At 39.5% G+C, this 27,802-nt stretch overlaps 1 protein-coding gene across 5 annotated transcripts in view; it reads right to left on the bottom strand.

Moving 5' to 3' along the window:
- The window catches only part of igsf9ba (immunoglobulin superfamily, member 9Ba), a 78,078-nt gene extending 70,601 nt beyond the window's left edge, over positions 1-7,477 (bottom strand). For 2 of the 5 annotated variants that reach the window (XR_012594763.1, XM_074642352.1), the window contains exon 1: positions 6,960-7,477. Coding sequence is in view for 4 of the 5 variants with exons in the window: in XM_074642352.1 (XP_074498453.1) it covers positions 6,960-7,023 (64 nt within the window). In the remaining variant the exon portion in view is untranslated. The remainder of the gene's footprint in view (positions 1-6,959) is intronic. The other 3 variants (XM_074642351.1, XM_074642348.1, XM_074642350.1) reach the window with 3 other exon arrangements.
- Positions 7,478-27,802: the final 20,325 nt, after the last annotated feature.

Below are 27,802 nucleotides of genomic sequence, written 5' to 3'. Positions count from 1 at the left end.
ATAAAACATCGCTAAACTGCACTGAGGCGGATATCATTAAGAACTTTTGAAAACACTTCGGATGTTAGACAAATTAAAACACTGCTGTCAAAACATTTCCTCAACCATCTCATTGAAAGCAGCCTCACACAATGTCCCAGACAGCTCCAGACAAAAAAAAGTGAAGACAGCCCAGTCTATCTGAACCACAATCTGAAGCTGGACTCCAGAGACCGTAGGAGGGCTTTCAGACGCCGCACCGATGCTACTGGGAGGCCTCAGATATGTGAGTGGCAGTTTTGACACCTTCACAAATGCCGTCTGCTTCTATATATCTGTGTCTTTGAAGACGCGTGCCTTCAGAAGAAACCCGGCGACAGAAACAAGTGTGCCAAGCCACGAGTTCACGAGGGAGCTCCTGTGAAACATCAAGGAGCGAGCTCACGAGAAGGGAATTACAGATGAATACCATCTGGCCAAAAGCCAGTTCAACAAACGCTTAAAACACACCGAGTCCCAGCACAGGACCTGAGAGGAGAGAGTCAGTCTGCCATCAGTGACTCAGGCTGAAAATAGTCCTTCAGATACACCACTCCCCGACACTTGCCAATGACATTTAATTACTTCTACATTGCCATCAGCGTCCCTCTTGCATCACCTTGATTGGTTGCCAAGTCATCGTTGACTTTGTTGAACTAACCTCGAGTCTCCCCGACCATATGCTGCCTCCCCAATGGGAACTTGGTACAAGAAAACTTCTTTGACCGTCCATTTACAGAGCGACTGCTCATACCTGAGCTATTCTGTGTCAGTCACTGACTGATGTGCTTAACTGGTTTTTAAAAGATTCCCACAGTACGAGGTCAAAATGTACTCAACTTATCTAAATTAGGGCTGTCAAAGTTAACACGATAATAGCGCATTAACGAAAATTAGTTTTAACGCCACAAATTACAATCTTCCGGAGGTTGTAGCGGGCTCAGTTTTAAAGCTAGACTGGCATCATATGAAACTAGAAAAACCTAAGGAATCCATTGGTACCAACCGTGTCATACTAGCTTGCCAAGAAGGAGGTTAAATAACGCTCCAAACTTGCGCTAAATTTTGGCGAGAAAAAACTGGCATGGCTATTTTCAAAGTGGTCCTTTGACCTCTGACCTCAAGATATGTGAATGAAAATGGGTTCTATGGGTACCCACGAGTCTCCCCTTTACAGACATGCCCACTTTATGATAATCACATGCAGTTTTGGGCAAGTCATAGTCAAGTCAGCACACTGACACACTGACAGCTGTTGTTGCCTATAGGGCTTGAGTTTGCCATGTTATGATTTGAGGATATCTTTTTATGCTAAATGCAGTACCTGTGAGGGTTTCTGGACAATATTTGTCAATGTTTTGTGTTATTAATTGATTTCCAATAATAAATATATACATACATTTGCATAAAGCAAGCATATTTGCCCACTCCCGTGTTGATAAGATAATAAATACTTAACAAATCTCCCTTTGAGGTACATTTTGCACACAAAAAAAAATGTGTGATTAATTTGCAATTAATCACAATTAAATATTTGTATCGATTGACAACCCTTGTATTTAGGTATATTTGTCCTTATGTATTGAGTAAGTTTGGACCACATACATTTTCTATAATTCATTTTTCAAAGTTTGTGAAGCTGGATTAATTGTTTAATCAAATTAATATTCGCTTTACAAAGTTGTAACTTATTTTCCTTTTTGTTTTAAGTTTATTTCATTATTTAATTAAACAGCTAATCCACAGGATAATACAACAGCTCACTGCAAAGCCTAACACTTCCAACACTCGCCAAGAATAAGAAGACTGCCAACTTCATGAGATTGTTCACAAGGTGCAGGCGAAGCTTATTGGGTGCAGAGAACAAGACTGCTCACCACACGTTTGCACCGAAAACAGCCCTGTGCTTTAAAATACAATGAAGTAGCAGCGAGATGATGACATAAGATCCAGACAGGCCGGTTTGAGTAATAGATCCGTGAGTTTGAAGGCTTATCAGACGCCAAAACGCTGCACAGCAATTTATAATACTATGAGGAATTGACAATGTTTTACGTTACAAATCTTCCAGGAAATGTGCCTGCCTGTATTTGATTGGCCAATGCAGCACCTACCTGGCCAGTGGGACTGCCTTTTATTACACAGTGTCAGACCATGGCCAAACAACTCTGTGCACACTGTAGCAATCACAGGAAAATATGGCGTTTCCTTTAGTTGCAAATCTGCATTTCTTTTCCTAGAATACAGCAAAAAAGCAACAAATGTGTGTCTGTTTTGCTACGTTTTTTTCACTTGTCAGCCTCACGTACATCTGACGGAAAAGTTATGCTTCTATTTTAAACAATACAGCTGTCACAGACTGCGTAATGGCTTGCGGGAAGTATATTTTTACACTTCAACCTTATTTTCTTCTGTTTTACATGTGTAACCACAGTGATTGTGTATTAAGCTCTGAGTGCTGCCAAAACACGGGTGACCTACACTCAGTACTGTGCCTGAACGCATCCTGTGCAGACACAGACAGAGCTCTGAAGCTGCTGCTGCTGCTGCTCACACTACGCCTCCTGTGTAGACACAGCGTAGCACAAATTCAAATTCAGGCCAATCATCCTGTAAACCTCTGAGCATATCTTTACTTTTCATACGACACACCCGCTGCTTGACCCCTGCATCAGTTTCCTTTATCAGGCAAATATGTCGATGAGGGAAACAGTCAACACAGAGGACACCGTGTCTCTTAAAATCTTGACGCTCGCTTTTATGTCTGTTCACTGGCTTCACCTTCCGCTCTCAACACCATCCTGCCAGCCACGAATAATCCCAGCTAAACTTGACCCATTTAGGCTTTCAGTTTCCCTTAAAGATGAAATGCATCTGGGACTCAGACAGCCTCTCTATGAACACAACTCAGTATAGGGCTGCGAGTATGCACTATGATATCCACCAGCAATGTTTTTATTTTCCTTAAATCAGGGAATAATTCAATAACATGCACATCACAGTTTACAAAGCCAAAACTGATGTTTTAAATGTGCTTTTTTTGCCAGATACAAATAATTTACAATGACATTAAACAGAGAAAAAAAGAAGCAAATCTTCACATTTGACAACAAATGTTACATGTTACACCTCTGTTGGATTTCAATATATTCGAGTGTACATTCAATTTGTCTACACTCACATGTTCATACTGCCTTTGTTTGCAGATGATGCCACCTTTAAAGCTGCAGTGGGTAGAAATGGAGCAAATATGATTCACTATATCCTGACAGTAGTGCATGAGACAGGTAATCTGAAAAAAATCATGTGCCTCTGTGTCCTCCGGTGCTCCTAATGTCATCTGCAAGATTTCACAGACTGGAGGAAAGCAACCAATCAGAGCTGATCTGGAGTCTGCCATCCAGCTTCCATCTATAAGAGCCGGCTGTCAATCACTCACAAACTCCAACCAAATGGTCAAACTAGGCAGCGCTGATCAAATAGGCATTACAGTCACATAATATTAATTCATATTTCTCGCCTCGAATGTTTTCAGAAACATCTTGTAGTGTACTGTTTAGCTGTAAAATGAGAAACTTTATGACCCGGCAGCCATGTTGAGATCTGTTGAGGAAATATCAAGCACCGTCCACCAGCCGGAGCACAGCCAATAGGAACGCTCTCTCTCTGAAATAACCTGTGATTGGCCAGTGTCCCGTCATGGGCTAGATTTTCTAAAGCCTGAAAACAGAGCCATGAGGAGGAGCAGAAGTCTAGTTTTCTCTCAGAACACTTGAAATACAATAAGCTGAAAGGTTATTATGGAATTTTTGCCCAATGATGCCAAACAATTGTTGCCTATTGAAGCTTTAATGACCACCATGTATTTGTATGGGAAGAACACGGCCTGCGTCACATCATATTGTGCCAACAACAAATCTGGCAGGTTGAAATGAGAACTGACTTCCAGTAGTCTGCGTGGTCTCCTCTTCTAGTCTAACCATTCAGAGCATCTTCCAATATCTCACTGCAACACAACATCTTGCTGGTCTTGCATTCTGTGTGTTAGTATAGTTTTACTGTTTAAGCCGCACTGTGTGATATAAGAGAAATATCACATCATGATATTTTCCAATATGCAACCGTTTCTACATCCATTCAAATTAAACACACCAACTCTTCTTCTAAGAATAACTAATGTCCAAGAAATAGTATTATCTGATAGTGTTTGGCTTTTTAAGTTGAAATTACATGAATCTTCCGTCTTATTTAAGACTTTCTGCAGCCCTTATCCAAATATATCCTCTTATGTAATGTGGAAATTTATGTTTACTGAATAAAAACAGAATTATTATACATTGTTTCCGTGAATTTTAGCTTTTTTTAATTTAATTCTCTACAGGGAAAATAAAACATGTCTTGCTGCAGACTCGTTGGCCTTTTCATTCCTAACTGAGCACATTATAACAGAACACCAAAGGAGCCAAGTCTCAGCTCAACTGTTTTGGAGCAAGTTATCTTTTGACCATCTGTTTTGATTTATGTGCATTGGTACCTTGAAAGCTGACCAGTATCTCTCATGCATGAGGCAGTGAAAATATTTATTAAATGATGTTATCAGTGCTCTTACCTCCGAGTCAGACAATGGAAAAAAAAAACATAATTTTGTTTCTTTAATATAGTATTTTCTAATTTGTAGTATTAAGGTCAGGTTTGGACCAACATATTGTTAGTATGACATCCAGTCCAACAGCATGGGATCATCCTGGCTCTAAAAGGAGAGGGCAGGTGCTAAAACAGCTGACATTCATATATCACTAGCAGGTGTATAAAGATGACGGCTTATTTAATTATCATTAGTTAAAGGAATAGTTCAACATTTTGGGAAATATGCTTATTCACTTTCTTGCGGAGAGTTAGATGAGCAGATTGATACCACTCTCACGTCTGTGCGGTAAATATGAAGATACAGCGAGCAGCTGGTTAGCTTAGCTTAGCACAAAGAGTGGAAACAGGGGGAAACAGCTAGCCTGGCTCTGTCCAAACATAAGAAACATGTTTTACTTGTTTAAAAAAACAAAGTGAAAAAAAAAACACAGTTTATTGGCCGGGAAGAGTGACTTCCTGGAGTCTCTGCTGGTTGCCTGGCATTGCCGCAGCGACAACATGACTCCAGGAAGTCACTGCTCCCGGCCAAGAAATAGTCCTGCACGCAAAACACCGTAACCATCAAATAATGTTGTTTTTTACATTCACGTGTTTGTATGGGTTACAAATGCATAGTTAGAGGTTCAAGGTCCAAGCTTAGAGGATCTGCTTGGTAGGCTACAATAGGACAGAGCCAGGCTAACTGTTTCCCAATGTTATCAGTCGTTATGCTAAGCTAAGCTAACCGGCTGTTCGTTGTAGCTTCCTATTGAACAAACTGATATGTGAGTGGTATCAATCTTCTTGTGTAACTCTCAGCGAGAAAACTAATATGCTTATTTCCCCGAAAATATTGAGCAACTTCTTTAAAAATTGTATCTTCTTTGAACAATAGTCAATAGATTATACTGCAATTAATGTATATAAGAGATTAAAACTGCATAATCAATGTCAAGAAGCCTATAATGACAGGTTGGCGTGTTGTCTTTATCATTAGTAAAAGTGGATGAAACATAAGTTGTTGTTAACATGCATTTCAGTGGTTCTGTGTATAGCACCAGACTGGTTTCAGACATATTCTGGGACACTGCAATGGAAGAAGTAGACCAGCTCTCATTTGTAATTACTGGTAGACTACGTTGTGATTTGTGACTCTCCGGTGCAGCCTGTAAGCCTTTTCAAAAGTAAATCACCTTCAGTGCAGTCAGTGCCGATACCGGACAACACCTTCGAGTGTATATATTATTAGGCCACATCTATGGTTTCAGAAAATGGAGCATTTCTGCTTTTAAGAATCACACCCGTGAGAGGTTCCTAAATCACATGTTTTATTAGAGGAAGTTTTCACATTGTGTGGCTCTAGCTTGGAACCTGGCTGTCATATCACACACAGGAGGAGCCAGACCTGCGAGCAGACCAGTTTTGACTGGGTATATGTGGGGTCATTGGGATCAGTTACCAGGCGACAGCTTGGCACATGTCTCCCTCGTCTGGACGCGAGTGGAAAAGCAAGGTTAAGTAAGTACATGGGTCAATATAGTGAGCTCTGAAAAAAAAAATATGAACAAAAGGGATATTGTGCACCAAGGAATGACTAGTTTATGAGCCACTTAGATCAGCACTATTAAGGCGAGCCTTCTTGCAAGCCTGCATGTGCAGTGCAGCATCACACACACACACAGCACTGTGTATCCATGTGCAGTGTGTGAAATCCAGCATGTGAATCCACATGCATGCAGCAGCTATGTGTGGGGCTCTCTATCAATTCAAGAGTGCATTTTTATCTTGACATGTACTGCATTATTTAGTTACTTTTCCATCTTGGAGAGGCTGAGACGGTCACACCCCTCTCTGGAGAACTCAAATGGGACTGCTTGGCTATATGATACAATGCACACACACATATCTCTCCTCCATCAGCAGCAGCAGCAGTAGTAGGGGATGTTATATTTCCAAATTTGCTCGTTTTATTGACACAAATGAGCCTCGTGGATATCACAATACAGGCCTTAAAAAAAGAAAACCCACACAGCCATATCAATCAAACCCATCCTTGTCATGTGTATCACTGTGCATGTGGAATGATCCACACACACATATATCATGCAGGCAGACAATTTCCCTGATAACCAGGGCTGAACTTTCACGTGACATACATGATATGCAGCCATTTGTTAGGATGAATTAGCCCAACACAGTTCATATGCACACACAAAAAAAAAGCCATGCAAAAAAAAAGCAGCACCAAAAAAGGGGAGATGCATGGCACACAAAAAATGTGCGGCACAAGATATATATATTGCACTTCAACTCACCTTGAGCGGCCGTTCCTCTGGTGCTGAATACACTTGCTATCAGAGTGGCCACATACCAAATCATAGTACTATTGCCGACCAGCTATTACCACGCAAAGTGCCCCGTTCAACCAATCTCTCATATTCGACCTTGCACCCTCATATACACGGTCTCTCTCTCTTTTTTTTTAGCAAAAAGCCCCCCCGTCTTTTTCATCACCCTTATTCTCTCATTCCTCGTGTCGTTTTTCCCTTCATCCCTTCATCATCCCTCCCCCGTCCTTCCATCCGCATCCTCTCCCGAAGAGACAGAGCACCTGCACCGGCCGCGGTTTGTAGTAGACGGAGACCCGTTTTTTTTTTTTACGAGCGCATAGTGAAAACCAAGTAGTGTGAGAATGCATGCAGCCACAGGTCCGCCTCTCGCGTCATCGGATTGGCTGCTGATTGAGGCTTTGGGGCGTGTATTGGCTCGCTCCTTTACGCACCCGCACCACCTCCAGAATGACAGGAGGAGCGCGCGCCGTGCGCCGATTCAAGGTGAGTTGGAGCGTGCCATAGTATAGTGGAACCGCAGTATCATGCGCATTGACAGAGAGAGAGAGAGAGAGAGAGAGAGAGAGAGAGAGAGAGAGAGAGACGTGTATCCACATCTTTAAATACCTCTCTATATAAAAACTAGGCCCCCACACGTGCTCCATCATCCATTCATCCGCGCATGCATCCAATATTGGCACATATAGTTATTTATGGTGCATGGTGTCTGAAATGATGGGAAAAGCTTGGTGGATGTGTGTGTGACTCATCTGTCGCTCACCCTATAGCCCTCGGCTGTTGTCATGTCGCTGTCACCGACATTAAACGCTCTTTTTTCTCCTCTCTCTGGCTTTATGTGATGATGGGTGTGGCGACAGATACAATACTACCCGTTTCAGTACTGCTTTTTTTTTCCTCGATGGCCGCGAGGAGGATGAAGCTCCATCACGCTGCCCACTGCGCACACATGGTTACCACTGATAAGGATGCTGCTGCTGCCTCACACTCTCACTATCCTGGTGGTTTTTCTACATGCATGCATTGAGGGATCCTAACGCCTGTGCGCCTCTGGGCTGGCTCTGCTGCTGCTCCGACATCAGCTCACATCTCAGCTAAAATAACGCTGCTGTGTGTGTTATTAGAGGAATAAACAGTGATCTGTCGTTTGAGAGAAAATTCGGTGGAGACTAGTCTTGCAAACCAGCAGAATTTTGGCTCGGTGTCTCTCTCTGTCTGTCTGTCTGTCTGTCTGTCTCCTCCCTCCCTCCTTTCTTTTTTTTTTTTTTTTGGAGACTGTCATATTCCTGTCTGAAATCAAACAAAATCTAAAAAAGGTGACCGAAATTCAAAGACGTTCTCCATTTTGTCTGCAGACCTTTTTTTTAGTCCTGCAGTAAGATAATGCTGAATCATATTTCCACAATACATTTGAACATTTTTTCTTAATATTTTTGACTGGGATTCAATGGGCTGTGCTTTCCTCTGCTTGAATACAGTCTCGCTCTTTAGCCTTAAACTACAACCTAAACTATATGCAGACCTTGACAACTTGCAACTTTGCTTGCTTGTGTTCTCCGCATCGGGTCTATATGCATGTGTTAAATACATGATGGAGTCACAAATTACACAAATAAACACTATTAAAGAGGACTTATTGTGCTTTCCCCCCTTTCCTTTAGTGTGTTATATAGTTTTTTTGTGCATGTAAAATGTCTGCAAAGTTATAAAGCCCAAAGTCCACGCCAAACTCTCCCCCCAAAGAAACACTGCTCCTGAACTGCCTGAAATGCCTTGCTTGAAGTCCGGCCCTTATTAAGTAACATGGTGATGTCACCAAGTAATACATTTGCATAATATCTGCCTATAGCGGCTAGTTTGGCCCAATCTCAAACAAAGCTAGTTAGAGCGGAGCTGGAGCGGAGTCTGAAGAGTTTGGTTGACCAATCACAACAGTGGGCCAGCTGACCAATCAGAGCAGACTAGGTTTTTTTCGGAAGGGCGGGGCAGAAGCTCAAACAGAGTGTTTCAGACAGAGAGTGAAAAGATGAGGAAAAACTTAGTTTTTTGAACATTGAAGCATGTAAACATGTTCTAGTAAACCCAAAATACAAGTATGCCCCTGAAAATGAATAATATGTCCTCCTTAAGGGTCTTAATAAGCTTCAGTTCTCCTTGGCATGTAATCTCTAAGTCTCTGAAACTGTTCTTCCAAAAGGATATTCGCTCATTGGTTGCTGACGCTCTCAGAGGATGTCCGGTTATGATCTGTTGACTGTGAAGGCGGCATCATGTGATTCACATCATTTTCATATTCATCAAACCACTCAGTGACCCCCCTCATGTGAGCTGTATGGAAGCATTTGCATTTTTCTTCACTCAAAGTAAAAGTAAAAGAAAAAAACGGAATAAATCAGTTTTCCCCCTTTACTTTGTGTTCTATAAAACAGGTCAGAATCCCCCAAAGAGACGCCGGATCAATCTGAGGGGTTGCCAGATGATTAACAAGCTAGGAGATATGGAAAACAACAACAACATCAAAGGAAAAATATTTCTTTTACACATATATTTTTTTTCTGACTTTTATTGTGAAGTTCTGGATAGTTTCTGTTCAAATTAATGAATCTAAGAAGGGGACATTACTATTTGGTTGAACTTCTCGCAACTCATAGACGTATTCAACCTGTGAAAAGGAGACAAGTATAAACACTGCTTTTCTTCAAAGGTGCACTGTGTAGGATTTGGCACCATCTAGCGGTGAGCTTGCAACCAACTGAAACTTATCCCGTGTGCCAAGCGCGTAGGAGAACTACGGTGGCCGACACAAAAACATGAATGTCCCTGTCTAGAGTCAGTGTTTGGTTTGTCTGTTCTGGGCTACTGTAGAAACATGTGGCCAGCTCCGTGAAGAGGACCAGCTCTGTATGTAGACATAAACAGCTCATTCTAAGGTAACGAAAACACAACAATTCTTATTTTCATGTGATTATACACTAAAGAAAACCATACACTGTATAAGAACTTGACGTAGACAGCGTGACGTCACCCATTCGTTTGTGGACCACGAGTTCAGCATTTTAGCCGTCTTAGTTTCTGGTCGTAGCCATATTGGTTTTTGGCTATAGTTATCTTGTTTAATTCCAACCAGAAGTGACACAAGAGGGTGGAGCTAAGCACAACCGAACGCTGAATAAGACATTTTGAAGCAACCAAAAAGGTTATAATTAACTTTCATGAACTGAAAACACTCTGTGAAAGAGTTAAAGTTCTAAGACAAAAACACAGACAACGCCGTGGTAGCGACTTGTCAATCACAAGGTAGCCACACCTTAAAGCATACCCTGCTTTATGGTCTATTTGACTATAATTGGGACCATAATTTACTAAATGAACATCATGCTGTATTGAAGAAAACTTAAAACTAGCGATTGAGACCATAAACTCATGTTTACAATGTTTACTGAGGTAATAAATCAAGTGAGAAGTAGGCTCATTTTCACATAGACTTCTTTTTTGCAACCAGAGGAGTCGCCCCCTGCTGGCTGTTAGAGAGAATGCAAGTTTAAGGCACTTCCGCATTGGCTTCACTTCTCAGACCCGGAGGTTGCCCACTGAAGAAAACACAATATTATATTCCATTTCCGCCAATAGATCCCCCTAAATGCTACACACTGTTCCTTTAAAGGAGTTCAAGCCAAAACAGGTTAGGAAGGACTACTCTAAAACAACACCAGCTTTATACAAAAGTAATGATCAGATCTGAGTGATGCTCTCTGAGCTCCTCCCTCACAGCTGGGCACACCATGCCACATACAAACAGCAGGTATTCCAGTGTTGGAAGCTAAAGAGAGCTAACCTCCTCCAACTAAAGTCGTGCCTGTAAGAAAACAGCATGACTGCTGCTGAAGAGGAAGCTTTACTCAGTAGCAGACACAACTGAAGGCTATGAGTCATAAGTTATGGATTCTAATTATCAATAGCTGTGTGTGGCAGGGAGTCTTTGTTTAATCAGCTGTGTGACTAAACAAGGAGAAATGGAAGGTTTCACATTTTAAACTCCACAGAGAGGGCCGCATGGAGGAACCGTTACCGCCAATGACCAAGCCATTTTGAAGGTGGAGCATCCGTCAGATTCTCACAATTACTGTCAGGGGACGTGTGCAAGAGTGTGCTGTGACTGCTGCATGGCAAAACAAGGTCACATTATACCTACACAGCCCCCTCCAACCCTCACCTAAAGTTACAGAAGTGCTGACACAACACCTGGACATACTGTATAGGCCTATAGCATGAGCCTTGATGAGTATAAACCCCCGTTTTTCCACGGCGACACACATGACATAATAGCAATTGCTTCATAAGGCCGAGGAGAGATTGTTTTTCTGTTTTTTTTCTCCACGGTAAAATTAGATTTCCTACAAACCAGAGCAGAGGAAAGATAAGAGCAGTTAAGATAATCTCTTATGCAACAAAACTATTAGTTTTCCAGCCCTGTTAAGGGAGACTGGATGGCTGATGGTTACCAAAGGGCAGCGAGGGAGCACCAAATGTTTCTAAATTTTGAATGCAGCTGGGACCAGCAGCAATGCTGCCCAGAAAAACAACTTCAGGATTATTTCCTGCAAAAAAAAACAACAAATAAAAAGTCATATCCCTTGTTACATGTAAGATTCATCAGTTTCATGTGCATGTTTGCAGCCACTCAATGATCAGAAAAAGGATTATTCCCATTAATGGTTACAAGGGAGAATCAAGAATCATGGATCTCAAACTAAAGAAATAAGAAGTTCACTTTTATTTTCTAATTAAAAGTTGTGGTTTAGTCTTCTTTTGAGCAGCAATCAATAAAGAAAACAATTCTGTATTTTGTCTTTGCTGACAGATGCTGGAACAAGGTCTCTGTATCTGTAGTCTGTCAGGTGCCCTGCCAAAAATAATGGACTGAATAATTAATAGATATTTGTCTTCAAGTACAGCACGTTCAGTTTATTTTTAGGGTCATTGTCCGGTGGGATCTCCTCAGTCTGTCACTACCATGAGCAGGCAATGTTTTGATGTCCACATTGGTAGAGGCTTTATTTCACGTCCACTAAAGCAGAAGAATAGATTTAAAACTGGAGTACAATTATGACATTCCTAATTGTTGAATTTCAACCAAAAACAAAGCAAATTCTTGCACTGCTCCTTTATTCCCATGTACACTTGTGGTGTGACTAAGCATAGAGCCAAACGCTTCCACAGATGCTTTAGTGACAGAGACATATGGATGTGTACACTGAGGCCCCCCGAGCAGCATCAGTCAGTCAGCCTGCAGCTCACTAACCTGCCCAACAGATGTTCTGCTGCATGTCTGTTTATGGTGTTTTATGAGCGCTCTATGTCCTTATTATAGTCTCACACACACTCTAAAGTATAATTCATGCTTTTGTCCAGTAGTGGTCAGCAGTGTTTTACACAAGAGACCAGCCTCACTTGTCATTTGTTTTATTTGTGGGCTTATTAAAATGTAATTCAGGACAAGTAATATACATTCCTTTTCACCTTGAAAAAAATTCAAACAAGTCTATTAATCCTTATTAAACAAAAGAATAATCAAGATGTCAAAAAAGGTATATCAGAAATGTTACCTTCAGTGTGCAGAAAAACATTTCAGCAATACAGTATAATGAATGAAATGAGTCTGTAATTGTTGTTAGAGATTTTTGGACATACACTTTTGGATTAATCATATTTGCAGAGTAGCTGCTGTAGTTCTGGGTATATTTATTTTTAACTGTCATTATTAGAGCTGAAATGATGCATTGATTGTCATCGATCAACAGGAAATTAATCGGCAACTATTTTGATAATCAATTAACTGTCATTTTTCAAGCAAAAATGCCAAATATTTGCTGGTTCCCAGCTTCTCAACTGAAAAGATTTGCTGCTTTTCTTTTTTCATTTATAATAGTAAACTGAAGATGCCATCAGGTCATTTTTAACTATTTTCTGACATTTTATAGACAAAACAATTAATCGAGAAAATTATTAATTGATGAGGAATATAATGGTTAATTGTAGCCCTCGTTACGTGAGCTAAATCACAATTTGATAGTAAATACATGTTTTTTCTGTGGCATTGTAAATTTGTCTTATGTGATGCTATACTGTTAGCAGGATAAATTATAGATAACAGTATCTAATTTGGCTGATTACAATCAGCCCATTGGCTTTGAGGAAGGACGTACTGAAGCCAGAAAAAAGAGTAATCTTGGAAGCAGCCTGATGTAGATTGTGCCATAAAATGTGAAAAGAATGCATCTCTGTGTTTCATAATAATTAAATCATAGCCTCAATAGTATATCACAGTTGCTTTTGAAGTGAGATGCAGGGATTCAGTAGACCTCAAGAGGATTGAAATCTGATGCCGTATTAACTTTAACAAGTGGTTGCTCTTATACTGTATTTGTGTGCCTCCGATATGAAAAGCAAATGCTGATTTTTTTCCCTCCTCTCGTGTTGGCACTGACGTCAACAGTCAGCTGTGACACATTTCACCTTTACAAAGCAATCAACAGCCTCACTTGATCCAAGCAAGATGTTGTATATGATGAGTAATATCTCATGCATAAAATGGCATTAAAATTACAGTATAACACTTTAAACGGGTGAAATATAAAGTTCTGAAGTGAATTACTGTATTTAGATACACCTAATTTATAGTTTCAGTCACTTTTTGACTGCATATGGTATATCTGGGCCTTCCAGTAGAGAAAACGTAATGAAATTCACTCTACGGTTCCCTTTCAGTGGAGAAAACATCATGAAGTGCCCCCTAGGATGCCCTTCCAGTAAAGAAAATGTGATGAAGTGCCCCCTAGGGTGCCCTTCGTATAGAGAAAACATAATTAAGTGCCCTCTTTGGTGCCCTTCCAGTAAAGAAAATGTGATGAAGTGCCCTCTAGGGTGCCCTTAAATGGAGAAAACACGATTAAGTGCCCTCTATAGGTGCCCTTCCAGTAAAGAAAATGTGATGAAGTGCCCTCTAGTGTGCCATGAAATGGAGAAAACATGATGAAGTGCCCTGTAGGATGCCTTTCAAGTGGAGAAAACACGATAAAGGGCCCAGGTGCCCTATCTGTAGAGCAAATGTGATGAAGTGCCCCCCTAGGGTGCCCTTCCAGTGGAGAAAACATAATTAAGTGCCCTTTTTGGTGCCCTTCCAGTAAAGAAAATGTGATGAAGTGCCCTTTAGGGTGCCCTTAAATGGAGAAAACACGATTAAGTGCCCTTTATAGGGTGCCCTTTCAGTAAAGAAAACCCTACTGTCATGTCATTATAAAAATGTGATTTGAATTCAAATACCAGGAGTGAGAGAAGTCAACTTCGCCGCCTTCACCGTTTCCTTTTGTCTCTATTCTTCTATGAAGCAGCAGATGTGAATGACACATACGTTGCGTTGGCATGAGGGCTTTAGGCCTCAAAGTCACTTTCATTCTCCGCACTGCTCCTCAGACGAGAATCACTTGTCATGTTCAGTGGTCATCAGTGGAGTCTGTGAACGGCCCACCTAAATGGTGGATCTGTGGGGGATAAATAAGGGAGTAGCGAAGCGCCACCCTTCGTCTTGATCAGTGTACTGAACTGCAGCAGTGTCTGGATGTTGTTTCACCCCAGAGAGCGAAATAATTGAATGTTAAGGTCATCTAATGTCCATGTTACTTTCTGACTATTCTCACACAATATGTGCACTGCCATTAAAAGCACTTAGTGTCACCGTTAAAGACATTAAATCGTGCTGTTGAACCCAATTCAGCTGCAGGTTACATGTATGGTTGCCATGGTTTCACATCACTCTCTACACAGGTGTACATTACTGCCAGAAATAGAGCTCCTTATTGGTACGTCTGATTAAAATACACCCATGTACATAATGTCACTCTTTATTTCGTCACATTATTTCACCAATAAAAAGAATGACTGTTTTGCATTGCTGATTTTCATCAGCGGCGTCCACTTCCCCCTTTTTTGTGTAAACCAACTGAGGCAATTTACACTTGCACAGGGTTTAAAATAACATGCATCTAAATAATAATAATAATACACCTAATTAAATAATATTCCAAGCAAAATGACAGTTACAGTGTTGAAATGAAGTAAAGATCTTCATTTAAAGCTCCCTGCTCACCCTTATGTCACTGAAATCAGTCTCTAAACATTTTTTTCTCCCGTGCATCACGCCGTCTCTCAGCTTCACTTGTGAACGCTATTAATACCACAGTGCTAATTGAGCTGGAGATGCGGTGCCTGCTAATTTTTGACTCTTGATATGTTCTGTATGGCATCACAGCGCCGTTTAGCCTCTCTGGATGGGATGAAATGCACTCTGGGTGAAAGTCTGTCGACAGCATCTTTTTAGCAAGAAAGAACAAGGAGTTCAATTACTGCGGCGGAGAGGAGAATCTGTGTGTGTGTGTGTGTGTGTGTGTGTGTGTGTGTGTGTGTGTGTGCGAAAGGAAGACAGAGAGGGCATATTTAGTCAGTTATTGTTTTTTCGATTTGTGATAACTTTCACAGAGTTAATCCCATTGCGACCAATATAAAAACTTTCTGTGCAGTGCTTGGCAACACAAAGTATTTCAGCCTGCCAGCCAGCTGATCAGTACAGTCTATTCCCAAATGATTAATACTACTGTAGATATTGAGGTTTGACTGTTTCTGTAACACTTTTCACTAATAAATCACTAATTACATTTATTGGATTTACCCAAAATCAGATTGGCTGATATGACACTAGGTTTATGAAGAGAAAAGGTGAGGAGCAATATTTGCATCAGTCCTGAATGATCCAGAAAAATATGACAATACAGATTCACTGCACATTATCATACACACATTATGCCTAAGCTTAATATCTGTAGGGTTGATGATTTACCAAAGGGAAAGGCAACAGCTCGCTAATAATACAATGAAGGTACAGCTATGCCTTCAGAAGCAATTTGGGGTTAAGTATCTTGCTCAAGGACACATCGACATGTGACCGGAACAGCCGGGGATTGAACCACCGACCTTCCGATTGGTGGACGACCCGCTCTACCCTCTGAACCACTTGGCCTTTAGGTGTAGGTCAGGGCGAGTCTGTAAAATGTATTTAACCACACCTGATGGATTGGCTGCTTATTTAACTGGTGGTAACCATGGAGATGATTGATGGTGTTTCTATCAGCCCTCTGTTTGATCGTTGCACACAAGAGGTCAGTGTCAGGTCCACCCACATGAACTGAAACAAGCACCACAGCTCAAAATGAAAAGTTTTCAAAATGTTGTGTATATATATATATATATATCAGGATTACAATGGATGAAAGGAGTAAAGACATTTACTACTATTGTACTGTACTTAAGTACAAATACTTGCACTTTACTTGAGTATTTTCATTACTTTTTACTAGTATACCACTACATTTCAGAGGGACATATTGTACTTTTGACTCCACTACATTTATTTTACAGCTATAGATACTAGTTATGTTTCAGATTAAGAATTGACATTAAAAGAATATATAAAATATGATGCATTATTGTAGATTAAAATTAGCTTCACATTAACCAACTGAGTTAAAAACACTGACCACTTACATATTGTAAGTACATTTTCTGTAAAATATATAGGACCTATAATGTGGAACAATGTCAATCAGCTCCCAGGTCAGTCCCGGTCAGTGTTTAAAAAACAGCTTAAAAATGTTTTTACATAATACTAGAACTGGCATTTAGTTAAGGTTAAGTCTTACTTTTTTTTCTTGGAGTTATTTAGTTTTTTTTATTATGATTTTTTAGTTTTATATTACTTTTATCTGTGTGAGACTTTTTCTTTTACAAAATATGCCTTCATGTTTTTAAACTAATCATTTTTATTCAAAATAGTAATCAGTTTTTTTTTAGTTGATTGTTTTAATCAAAACCGGGGGAGACCCGTGATAAGCCTTTAAGGCTTTTGACCTCCCATGCATATTCTGTTATCATTTATATTGTTTGATTAAATGTATGTGCTATTAAATAAATTCATCAATAATTATCCCATAATGTAATATGCATTTTAATTCATTGAACGGATAAGCCCCATAAGATGTAGCATCTCATTTTCAAGGGGGTCCTATAGACAAATACAAAATTATAAAACACAAACAAAAACAGCATTACATAACATACACTGCAAATACACACAGATACAGCTCGCTGCTCTCCCACCCACACCCCCGGCCCTCAGCTGTTTTAGACAACAACGACAATGACCCAGAAAATAAATCAATTACATCAGCATAAAGAGCAATTGAAGCGTTTTGTCTTCAGTTTTAAATTATGCACAAATTAAAAACATGAACAGGTTGATTTAAGATGAGAAAATAAAGATGTCATGAAGCAGTGGAAAGAGGTAATGGACGAGGAAGATTGTTCCAATCAAAAGGACAATAAATAATATAACACTGACAGATTCCATTCTGCATAACGAGTACTTTTACTTTGATACCTGAAGTACATGTTGCTGCTAATATACTTCAGTAAAATGTTGAATGCAGGACTTGTACTTGTAATGGAGTATTTTCGTAGTGTGATTGGAATACTTCTTCCACCACAGAGTGCCGGTCATGACATGTTACATAAATCGGCTCTCATGTTCTGAGATATTGACAGCAGCACTGCTTCTTACTGAACACAAACCAATACAGAGTTAAGTTCCCTACTGGCTGCAAATTACAAGTAAATATAGAGTGGAAGAGACAGTTTGAGCAGATAATTAATTATTGCGCATAAGTGTCTGGAAGCTTGGCTCTTGCTGAAGCTTGATCTCCTCATTTAAAAAAATGGATAGAACAGCATTTAAAATTAAGTTTTTGCAGGGTCAGTTTTTTTCTTTGAAAAACTTGCAATGGATGTGCCAACCAATCAAAAGGCAATACACTCTGTGGAGTACTTCAATTAAAAATAGCAGTGATGGAAGAAGTATTCAGGTCCTATACTTAAAAGTAGCAATACCATAATGTAAAAATACTCTGCGGCAAGTAAAATCCTACATTTAAATTTTTACTTAAGTAAAAGTACAAAGTATTATCAATATGTAAAAAAAAAAGTAAAAGTACTTATTATGGAGCTGAGCAGTCCCCGTCATGCATAAACCTGTAAGAAGGCTGTTTGTACCGCTACGCGTGGGTAGTTACCCAGCTCAATCTGAACATGTACTAGTATTGTTTTTAGTATTTCATCATGAAATAGCCATTTGAATAAAGGCTTTTATTTATTTTTTTGCCAGAAGAGTGCCTTGTACTCCCCCTTTTTTTAATCTTTGTGTACAAAGAGCACCTTCATCACACTGATTTGAACTTCCGAGCACTCTGGATTTTTCCATTTCCTGTGAGAAGCATTTTGATGTTGTAAACTAGTGTAGGTGGTCTAATTTGAGCTAATATTGGGAAGTTTAATCTGTACCAATAGTAGAGTTTTTGTGTAGAATCTCAATCTGCAAAGTAACTATAGCTGTGAAATAAATGTAGTGGAGTAAAAAGTAGTTTCAGATTTTCAAAGAGTTATCAGCCCTGGTACAATATTTGTATGTAGTATAATTTACTAATGATGACTGAAAGGAACTACTGCATGTACTATAATTAGGAGAGTTGAATTTTATAGGTTGGACATGTATATTTACAGCGCAGTGCAGAGTATGCCGAATGACTTCTTAAATTCCCACTCCTGCTCTGAGGAGACACTCTCTGGCTGCAGCTTTTTAATGAAAGCTATAGCCCAATGTGTGTCAGCTGCAATCTTCAATATGTAAAGCAAAACTCTTAAAAGAGCAGAGATCCAAAAATAGCACGCACACATCCCGAGGAATCTCCACAGTTTTAGGTTGAAATGCAGACTGCAGCTGAAAGAGTGAATTAAATTACATTAGTTAGTGGGGAAAGAACAATAAGGAGCCGAAATATTAGCAGCAAAGGAAATGTCTCGCTTTACATGCACAGTAATAACAGCTGCAGGAAGGGGGTTGTGGGCTCTATGGGAACCTTCAAAGAGCAGGTTTTAGACACTCACAGAAGGTTACTTACATATAAGATTATCCGTCAAAGAAACTATGACAGTTATGACCAATATACAGCCATATATAGCACACATTAGCATTTCTTTGAATCGCTTAAGACCTGGAGTGCCATTATCAAAGCCACCCATGTATCATTCATCTTGAAACGTAGATCATGTGTTACAATAGCTCACATCAACATGCACCAATATGAGCCAAATGCACATATGCTTTTGTATAATACTTTGTCCTGGACTACATATTATAAATAATATTTTTTGAAATGGCTGTATTTTTGGAATTTGTGGTGCCTGTACTTGGTCCACTTTCCCTGAATGGGTTTATAATGATGCATATCAGCTCAGTGTGGCACTGTATCATTATAAGTCTGCAATGCCAGTTTGCTTTAACATCTCCCCTAATGTTTGAATTGAGACACACATTAAATAGTTATTGTGGGTGCATTGCAGAACCCTGTAATAAAAAAAATATTACCAAGTTACACTGTAGACAGCTTGCTCTTTATTCTGCTATAATTTAAGAAATGGCAGGCTGAAGATGGATAATATGACTGAAGTGAGGGCTAAGAGGATAAAATGTATTTGAGCATTAGAGGCCTGCCCTTTGAACTACCTTTTATCTTGTAGATGGGAATAATATGTCTTTTATTTAACACCATTTCAAGGGGGAAAAAAATCTAAAAGTGTTTACCATCAGGTGTGTGTGTGTGCGAGGCAGCGAGGAATAGGACCCAAATGCAGACAATCTGTCAGTCAAGAACAGTTCAGGGATTTATAGAAAAGGTGAATGTATGAGCTTACTGGCAAGTCCACACAGAGGCTGTGGCCTATAGAGTCCAGAGGATAGCAGGAATGAGGCAGGTCTAGGTACCAGGTCCAGGTCCCAGGCTCCTACAGGCTACTGCAGGACACATGCTACTACAGGCTATGGGAGGCTACTGCAGGCCACATGCTACTGCAGGCCACATGCTACTGGAGGCTCCTACGGGCCACTACAGGCTCCTACGGGCTACTGCAGGCCACATGCTACTGCAGGCTCCTACGGGCTACTGCAGGCCACATGCTACTGCAGGCTCCTACGGGCCACTACAGGCTCCTACAGGCTACTGCAGGTCACATGCTACTGGAGGCTCCTACGGGCCACTACAGGCTCCTACGGGCTACTGCAGGCCACATGCTACTACAGGCTATTGGAGGCTACTGCAGGCCACATGCTACTGGAGGCTCCTACAGGCTACTGCAGGACACATGCTACTACAGGCTATTGGAGGCTACAGCAGGCCACATGCTACTGGAGGCTCCTACAGGCTACTGCAGTACACATGCTACTACAGGCTATTGGAGGCTACTGCAGGCCACATGCTACTGGAGGCTCCTACAGGCTACTGCAGGCCACATGCTACTGGAGGCTCCTACGGGCCACTACAGGCTCCTACGGGCTACTGCAGGACACATGCTACTACAGGCTATGGGAGGCTACTGCAGGCCACATGCTACTGCAGGCCACATGCTACTGCAGGCTCCTACGGGCCACTACAGGCTCCTACGGGCTACTGCAGGCCACATGCTACTGCAGGCTCCTACGGGCCACTACAGGCTCCTACAGGCTACTGCAGGTCACATGCTACTGGAGGCTCCTACGGGCCACTACAGGCTCCTACGGGCTACTGCAGGCCACATGCTACTACAGGCTATTGGAGGCTACTGCAGGCCACATGCTACTGGAGGCTCCTACAGGCTACTGCAGGACACATGCTACTACAGGCTATTGGAGGCTACAGCAGGCCACATGCTACTGGAGGCTCCTACAGGCTACTGCAGGACACATGCTACTACAGGCTATTGGAGGCTACTGCAGGCCACATGCTACTGGAGGCTCCTACAGGCTACTGCAGGCCACATGCTACTGGAGGCTCCTACGGGCTACTGCAGGACACATGCTACTACAGGCTATTGGAGGCTACAGCAGGCCACATGCTACTGGAGGCTCCTACAGGCTACTGCAGGACACATGCTACTACAGGCTATTGGAGGCTACTGCAGGCCACATGCTACTGGAGGCTCCTACAGGCTACTGCAGGCCACATGCTACTGGAGGCTCCTACAGGCTACTGCAGGACACATGCTACTACAGGCTATTGGAGGCTACAGCAGGCCACATGCTACTGGAGGCTCCTACAAGCTACTGCAGGCCACATGCTACTACAGGCTCCTACAGGCTACTGGAGGCTACTACAGGCTGCTGCAGGCCACATGCTACTACAGGCTACTGCAGGCTACTACAGGCCACATGCTACTACAGGCTCCTGGAGGCTAATGCAGGCCTAACATGCTATTGCAGGTTACTACAGGCTACTACATGCTAGTACAGGCTACAGGCTACATGCTATTGCAGGTTACTACAGGCTACATGCTATTGCAGGTTACTATATGCTACAGGGGCTAACACAAAGCAACAAAGACAATCTGGCAACTGACTGAGGACAATGGGCTGGTATATATACTGCTGGGTGAAATGAGACACAGGTGAGCAGGAGGATGTGGGAGTCAGGTGACCAGGAGGATGAAAGTGTGAGGACATCTGGTGGACAGGTGGAAAATGGCAACACAGCTTAATTGGGATGCAGATGTTTGGGGACGAGGGGACGAGGGACAAAGAGGCAGAATGGGCCCAAATAAACACAACCGAGGAAGCTTTCGTGACATTTACATTGAAGTCTAATGAAAATATAAATTACAAAGAAATATAGTATGTAGATGTATATACATGAAAATCAAAATTAATTAGATTGAATTGAATAAACATTTTTGTAGAAATCTGTACTAATTCTTTGTACAGATCTGTCTATGAGGCCTTTGTCCACATTCTGCACAAATAGAGCCCAACAACAGTTGTTTTATTGATACTGTAACACAGTGGCAATCTCTGTATTATTCTTAATATACTGTAGATGTCAACGCTTATTGCAAAGAATATATAAAACACAAACTTCTTTCATTTATTCAACCTGCAGCAACCTGCAGTCATAATCTTCTTTTCTGTGAAAAGAAAATTTGCAGTTTCATTTCACTGTAGATTTTGCATAATAATGCAGGCTGATATGCTTTCATATCCTGTGCTTATTCCAACACATTGCACACCTTAAATAGCTCGGTTGGTGTTAGATCTGTCTGTCAAGCTTACAGGAACAGGGCTCACGGGTTTGAGGCCGGATAGACGAGTGGAAATTAAATCCCAAACCAACAGTTATGGTGAAAGATATACATTCGCACTGCTAAATGATGCATGGAGGCACAAACAACAACAACATACCACAGGAAATGGAGGTGCCTATAAGCAACACCTGTAATCTGACTTGCTGTGTTGCAGTGATGGTGTCATTAATTTAGCTCAGAATGAGATTCACCTCAACTGACCAAAGTACAAACAAGCTGAACACTATTTCCTCCACAGATGCTCCCCAGTTGTAATGCAGATTTCCTTACATTACAGTAAAAAACAAAGCCCTTGAGTCTGTTCTCAGAGAAAAAAAACACAATACAATCCAGAATATTTCTTTGTTGTGTCGATGCATCTGTGAAACAATGGGAATATACAGTTTTCTATGAGATGCAACAAAGGGCAGCCAGAAGGGGCCTTGCAACAAAGGAATGATTGCTTAGCAACATATATTACCCACACTGCAACGGTGGAGGGCGAGCAGGATGGTCTGATGGTGCAGGAGGATTCAAACAAGGCAGCAAGTTCAGTTGTTTTATTTTGTTTTAGTGGGAGGATCAAGGGCACGCACTTTAGTTTACAAGGTAGTTTTTAAATTCAACTTGTGTTTTCTGTGACTAAGAATGAGAAATTTTACATGAACACTCCCTACAGCATAACAAAACCCACTACACATAATATGAATATCATTATTGCCCAAACGTTTACATAACATGGTGCTGTTATTTGGATATGTCTGATGTATTGACAGATGGAATAATGTCTGGTGTTACACTGCCACCTGCTGTTTATTTGCAGGCATCCAACCAGCTGCTACATCTACAGTAAGCCATGAAAATAGATACAACTTGAAGATGAATTACATTAATTGAATCTCAGAAGGCTCAGCAGTATTGACCTACTTCTGCTATTTTTATGCAAAATTCAGGTACTACAAAATATTCTGCTTATTTCCTCATTCAATTTTGCATTTTGCACAATCAGGAATTTTGGTGAGGTTTGTTTTTGTTTTAGCACTCCACTACATTTCAGAGGGAAATATTGTACTTTTAACTCCACTACATTTATTTGTAAGATTTTTGCACACAAAAACATATGAAAATGTACAAGTAGGCCTATATGTAGGGCCGGCTTAAGACATAGGCAATATAGACAGACACCTAGGGTGCCACCCTCTAGGGGGCGCTGGTCACCCTCTAAAAAAATTTATATTTTATTATACATTTTTATTTATTTGTATTAAATTGGATTATTATGATGATTATATTATTATTACTATTACTATAATAATAATAATAATAATAATTATTATTATTATTATAATAACGAGCATTAGCCTTCTTATTATACATTTTTTAATATTGTTTCTTATTAATGTCTGTACTCAGTAGATAGGGATGGGGTGATGGGAGGGAGAACAGGGGGGGGGAATATTTGCTGTGTTTTACATAGCTGTTATTCACAATTCACAAACTGAAAACAAATAAATATATTGTTTAAAAAAAATCACCACTTTCAGCTCCTGCCCTCAGGGCAACGGTACAGAATCCCATGTGCAAAGAAAACATGTATAAAAATATCTATTACATGCCATAAAATATCTTAATCAGTAAGGACAGCTACTTTATATCTATTTATTTTATATCTATTTATTAAACCTTGATTCAGTCCTCACCATCGAGTATCTGGTGCTCCTTTTAATTTTAATTTGATGTAAATGTGTTTTAATGTGTCCTGTCTGGATGTGATAGCCTATGTTGTGTTTTAATTCCCTTTTAATAGCAAATTTTGCACATGCAAACCAAAGACAATGTTCTGCCTTTTGCACGCAAAAAGTAGACAATAAAGTGTTTTCTATTATTTCTAATCACGTATCAAAATACGTATTTCCGTTTTTCAACTAATCGATTTATGACAAATTGTTTTAACTTTAATATAACCAGGCTTTGATTTAAAATATGAAATCTCAAACTTAAGCATGATTCCTCTATAAAATAAATAAAAGAATAAAAATAAATGATATATACTTATAAAAGTATAAATATATTATTTATAGTATATTTTAAAATGTATTTTATTTATAAGTATCTAAATAAAATATATTTTATTATTTAAATTAAATCAATAAATTTGCCTCTATTAAATAAAGCATATATAAAATAGAATGGAGGCCAACAGATATCATATTTTTATTCGGGTTTTATTGTATCTAGAACCTGTAATACTTTAAAGAATTATATGAAGTAGGCTACCTGAAGAACCAACCACTAGCCTATAAAGAGGTTCTTTAATGATAATGGTTATTTGTAGAACCACAAAACCTTTTGAAGAACCATTATTTTTTTCTGTGTAATAACTGATAACTATCTGGATGCCTCCTTTGAATGTCAAGATTGGTGTTATACCCACCTGCTTTGTGTCTCTATAATTAACTAGTATTCAGAGGACCAGTTACAGTGTGTGTTTGCACTGATAGTATTTTTTTGTCATTAAGCAGCACTCTGGTCTGGTCTCTCCTAACCTCTAGTGGACTTTGTTATACCTGATTGTGGAGGCAGGTAAACCAAGCCAGGCAAACACTGTAGTAGCTACTGAAGGCTACAGCTGAAACAATTAGTCAATAAAGTAACGAGTACATAACAAGTAACTAAAGTTGTCAAATAAATACAGTGGAGTAAAAAGTCAGATCTTTTACTGAAGTAAAAGTAGCAATACCAGTGTAGAAATACAAATGAACTGCATTCAAAATTTAACTTAAGTAAAAGTACAAAAGTATTAGAATTACAAGATAGTTAACCCACTAACACTCCGACGGCCCGATGGTGGGACCGGATGCTATTCTGTCTTTCAGAGGTTGTTGCGGGCTGAGTTTTCAAGCTAGAGTGATGATACTGGTATCATATGAATCTAGGAATCCTAAGGAATCCATTGGTACCAACCATGTCATGCTAAATAATACGCTAAATAACGCTACGAATTTACACAAAATTTTGGCAAGGAAAAATGTACATGGCCATTTTCAAAGGGGTCCCTTGACCTCTGACCTTAATATATGTGAATGAAAATGGATTCTATGGGTACCCACGAATCTCCCCTTTACAGACATGCCCACTTTATGATAATCACATGCAGTTTGGGGAAAACAACATGCAATTGTTTTAATGCAGTATAAATGTGTTATTTTCACCTATTCTAAAAATAATATATTTTTTTAATATTTCTGCATACTGGGGTCCCTGAACAGTCTTGGAATTGCATAAATTGACTGTAAAGCTGAGACTCTTTTGGATCAAATGAGCTCAATTGTATTCATGTGTGATGATGTTGTTGAGACCATTTTTTAAAACTTTACCTCATTGTATAAAATGACCTGCGGTGACCTCTAGGATAATCACAGCCTCATGAAACTTTACAGCCACAACCTAGAGACCTAGTGCATTCAGAGGATGGATGGCTTTCATAGCTAGATTGACAATAAGCGTATTTCTGTGCAGTTTCTAGAACAGAAGTGCTCACCATCCAATCACCGAAAAATACAATTCTTGCAGAAATCTCAAAATGTCAAAAGCTTTTGATGCCAAATCACAGCATGGCTTTTTTTATGGTGTTGTCTTGGTGTCTTAATGTGGTACTTTGGAGGAATTATCGATATTTTTTATCAATTCTCGATTGGTAAAAAACTGGTAAATTTAGCACCAAATCTTTGTAGCAAAAGAACAAAACAAAAATTGCAGTAAAAAGTACAATATTTCACTCAGAAATGTAGTGGAGTAGCATAAAGTAGCTAGGAAAACTCAAGTAAAGTACAAGTACCTTAAAAGTGTACTTGAGTACAGTACTTGAGTAAATGTACTAAGTTACACTCCACTTAAGTAGCCTGTATATAAATATATTTTACAATTACTGTATACCACAGATATTATACTTGCATGATTTTCTTTTCCTGCATATTTAATGAGCATTGCTGGGGGGAGCCTGAGATCTAAGATTTCCATTTTATGACTGCTTCTCTGTAAGTGTTGTGGATATGACAATAAATAACTTGAAAAGGAGTGGTACATATTTGCACATATAGTTATGATATAACTATATTTTATATTTAAAGTACCAAAAGTAAAAGTACTCATTATGCAGAATGATGACCCATTTCAGAATAATATATATATTATATTATTGGATTGTAATTATTGATGCATTAATGTGTACATCACTTTAAAAGTGGAGCTCATTTTAATGCATTTATAAACTGCTGGGTAGCTTGTGAATTTCTCCCTTGGGATCAATAAAGTCTTAAACCTATAATAATTCATCATCATTTATTTGTTGATTATATTTTGTACATTTTGTAGCCTATTATTAATCTGAATCCACAAAGTAACTAAAGGTATTAAGTAAGCTAAATATAGTGCAGAAAAAAGTACAATATGTCCCTCAGAAATGTAGTGGAGTAGAAGCATAAAGTAGCATAGTCGAAAAACTCAAGTAATGTACCTTAAAAGTGTTCTTGAGTACAGTACTTGAGTAAATGTACTAAGTTACACTCCACCACTGGGTACTTTTTCTTAAGTAACCTATATATAAATATAAACTCGGAAAAAAAAGTTTTGAAATTTGTGCTTGGTCGATTATTTCTCTGTTGTTACAATGCTAATGGGCATTTTATTGTTGGAAAGCCTGTTTATTTACCTTCACAATGATGTCCAATTTGTAAGGATCATGCATTTGTGGGATGAGCAGCACAGCTGATTGTGTGTGTAGTACCCAAGAACAATTGCCAGGAGGCTGTCAGGAGGCTCTTGACGGTGTATTAAATGAATAAAATGTAAAATAGCCAATATGTCTTGTTTGTTCCTTGTTACTGATAGAGAGTTCAATCATCCAATCCACCAAACAACTCACAATGAGTCAATACCAACAGGAGAATACACTGTTTACCATTGGCGGAGCATTTTGGCAAATTTTTCTTGGGTGCTACCCACATAACCAGCTGTGCTGCTCATCCCACAAATGCATGATCCTTACAAGTTGGACATCATTGTGAAGGTAAATAAACAGGCTTTCCAACGATGTAAAATACAATGCCAAATAGCATTGTAACAACAGAGAAATGATCAACCAAACACAGATTTCCAAACTTTTTTTTCCGAGTTTATAAATATATTTTACAATTATTGTCTACCACAGATATTATTTTACTTTATTTTTTTCTGTATTTTAACTTTGCACTAGGCTATTTTATGTATTTTTCTTTTTTACTTGCATGATTTTCTTTTTATACATATTAAATGAGCACTGCTGGAGGGAGCCTGACATTTTCATTTTAAGAGTTGTGCATATGATAATAAATCATTTGAAAAAGAGGAGTATATATATTTTCCCTCAGAAATGTGCTGGGGTAGAAGTATAAAGTCGAAAAACTCAAGTAATGTACCTCAAAGGTGTGTTAAAAAGTGAGTACATTACTTGAGTAAATGTATTAAGTGACACTCCACTTAAGTACTCTTAAGTAGCCTATATATAAATATATTTGACAATT

This window comes from Sebastes fasciatus, chromosome 7 (genome assembly GCF_043250625.1).
Source record: "Sebastes fasciatus isolate fSebFas1 chromosome 7, fSebFas1.pri, whole genome shotgun sequence".
Classification (NCBI taxonomy): Eukaryota; Metazoa; Chordata; class Actinopteri; order Perciformes; family Sebastidae; genus Sebastes; species Sebastes fasciatus.
This window is presented reverse-complemented; position numbering and strand designations above follow the sequence as displayed.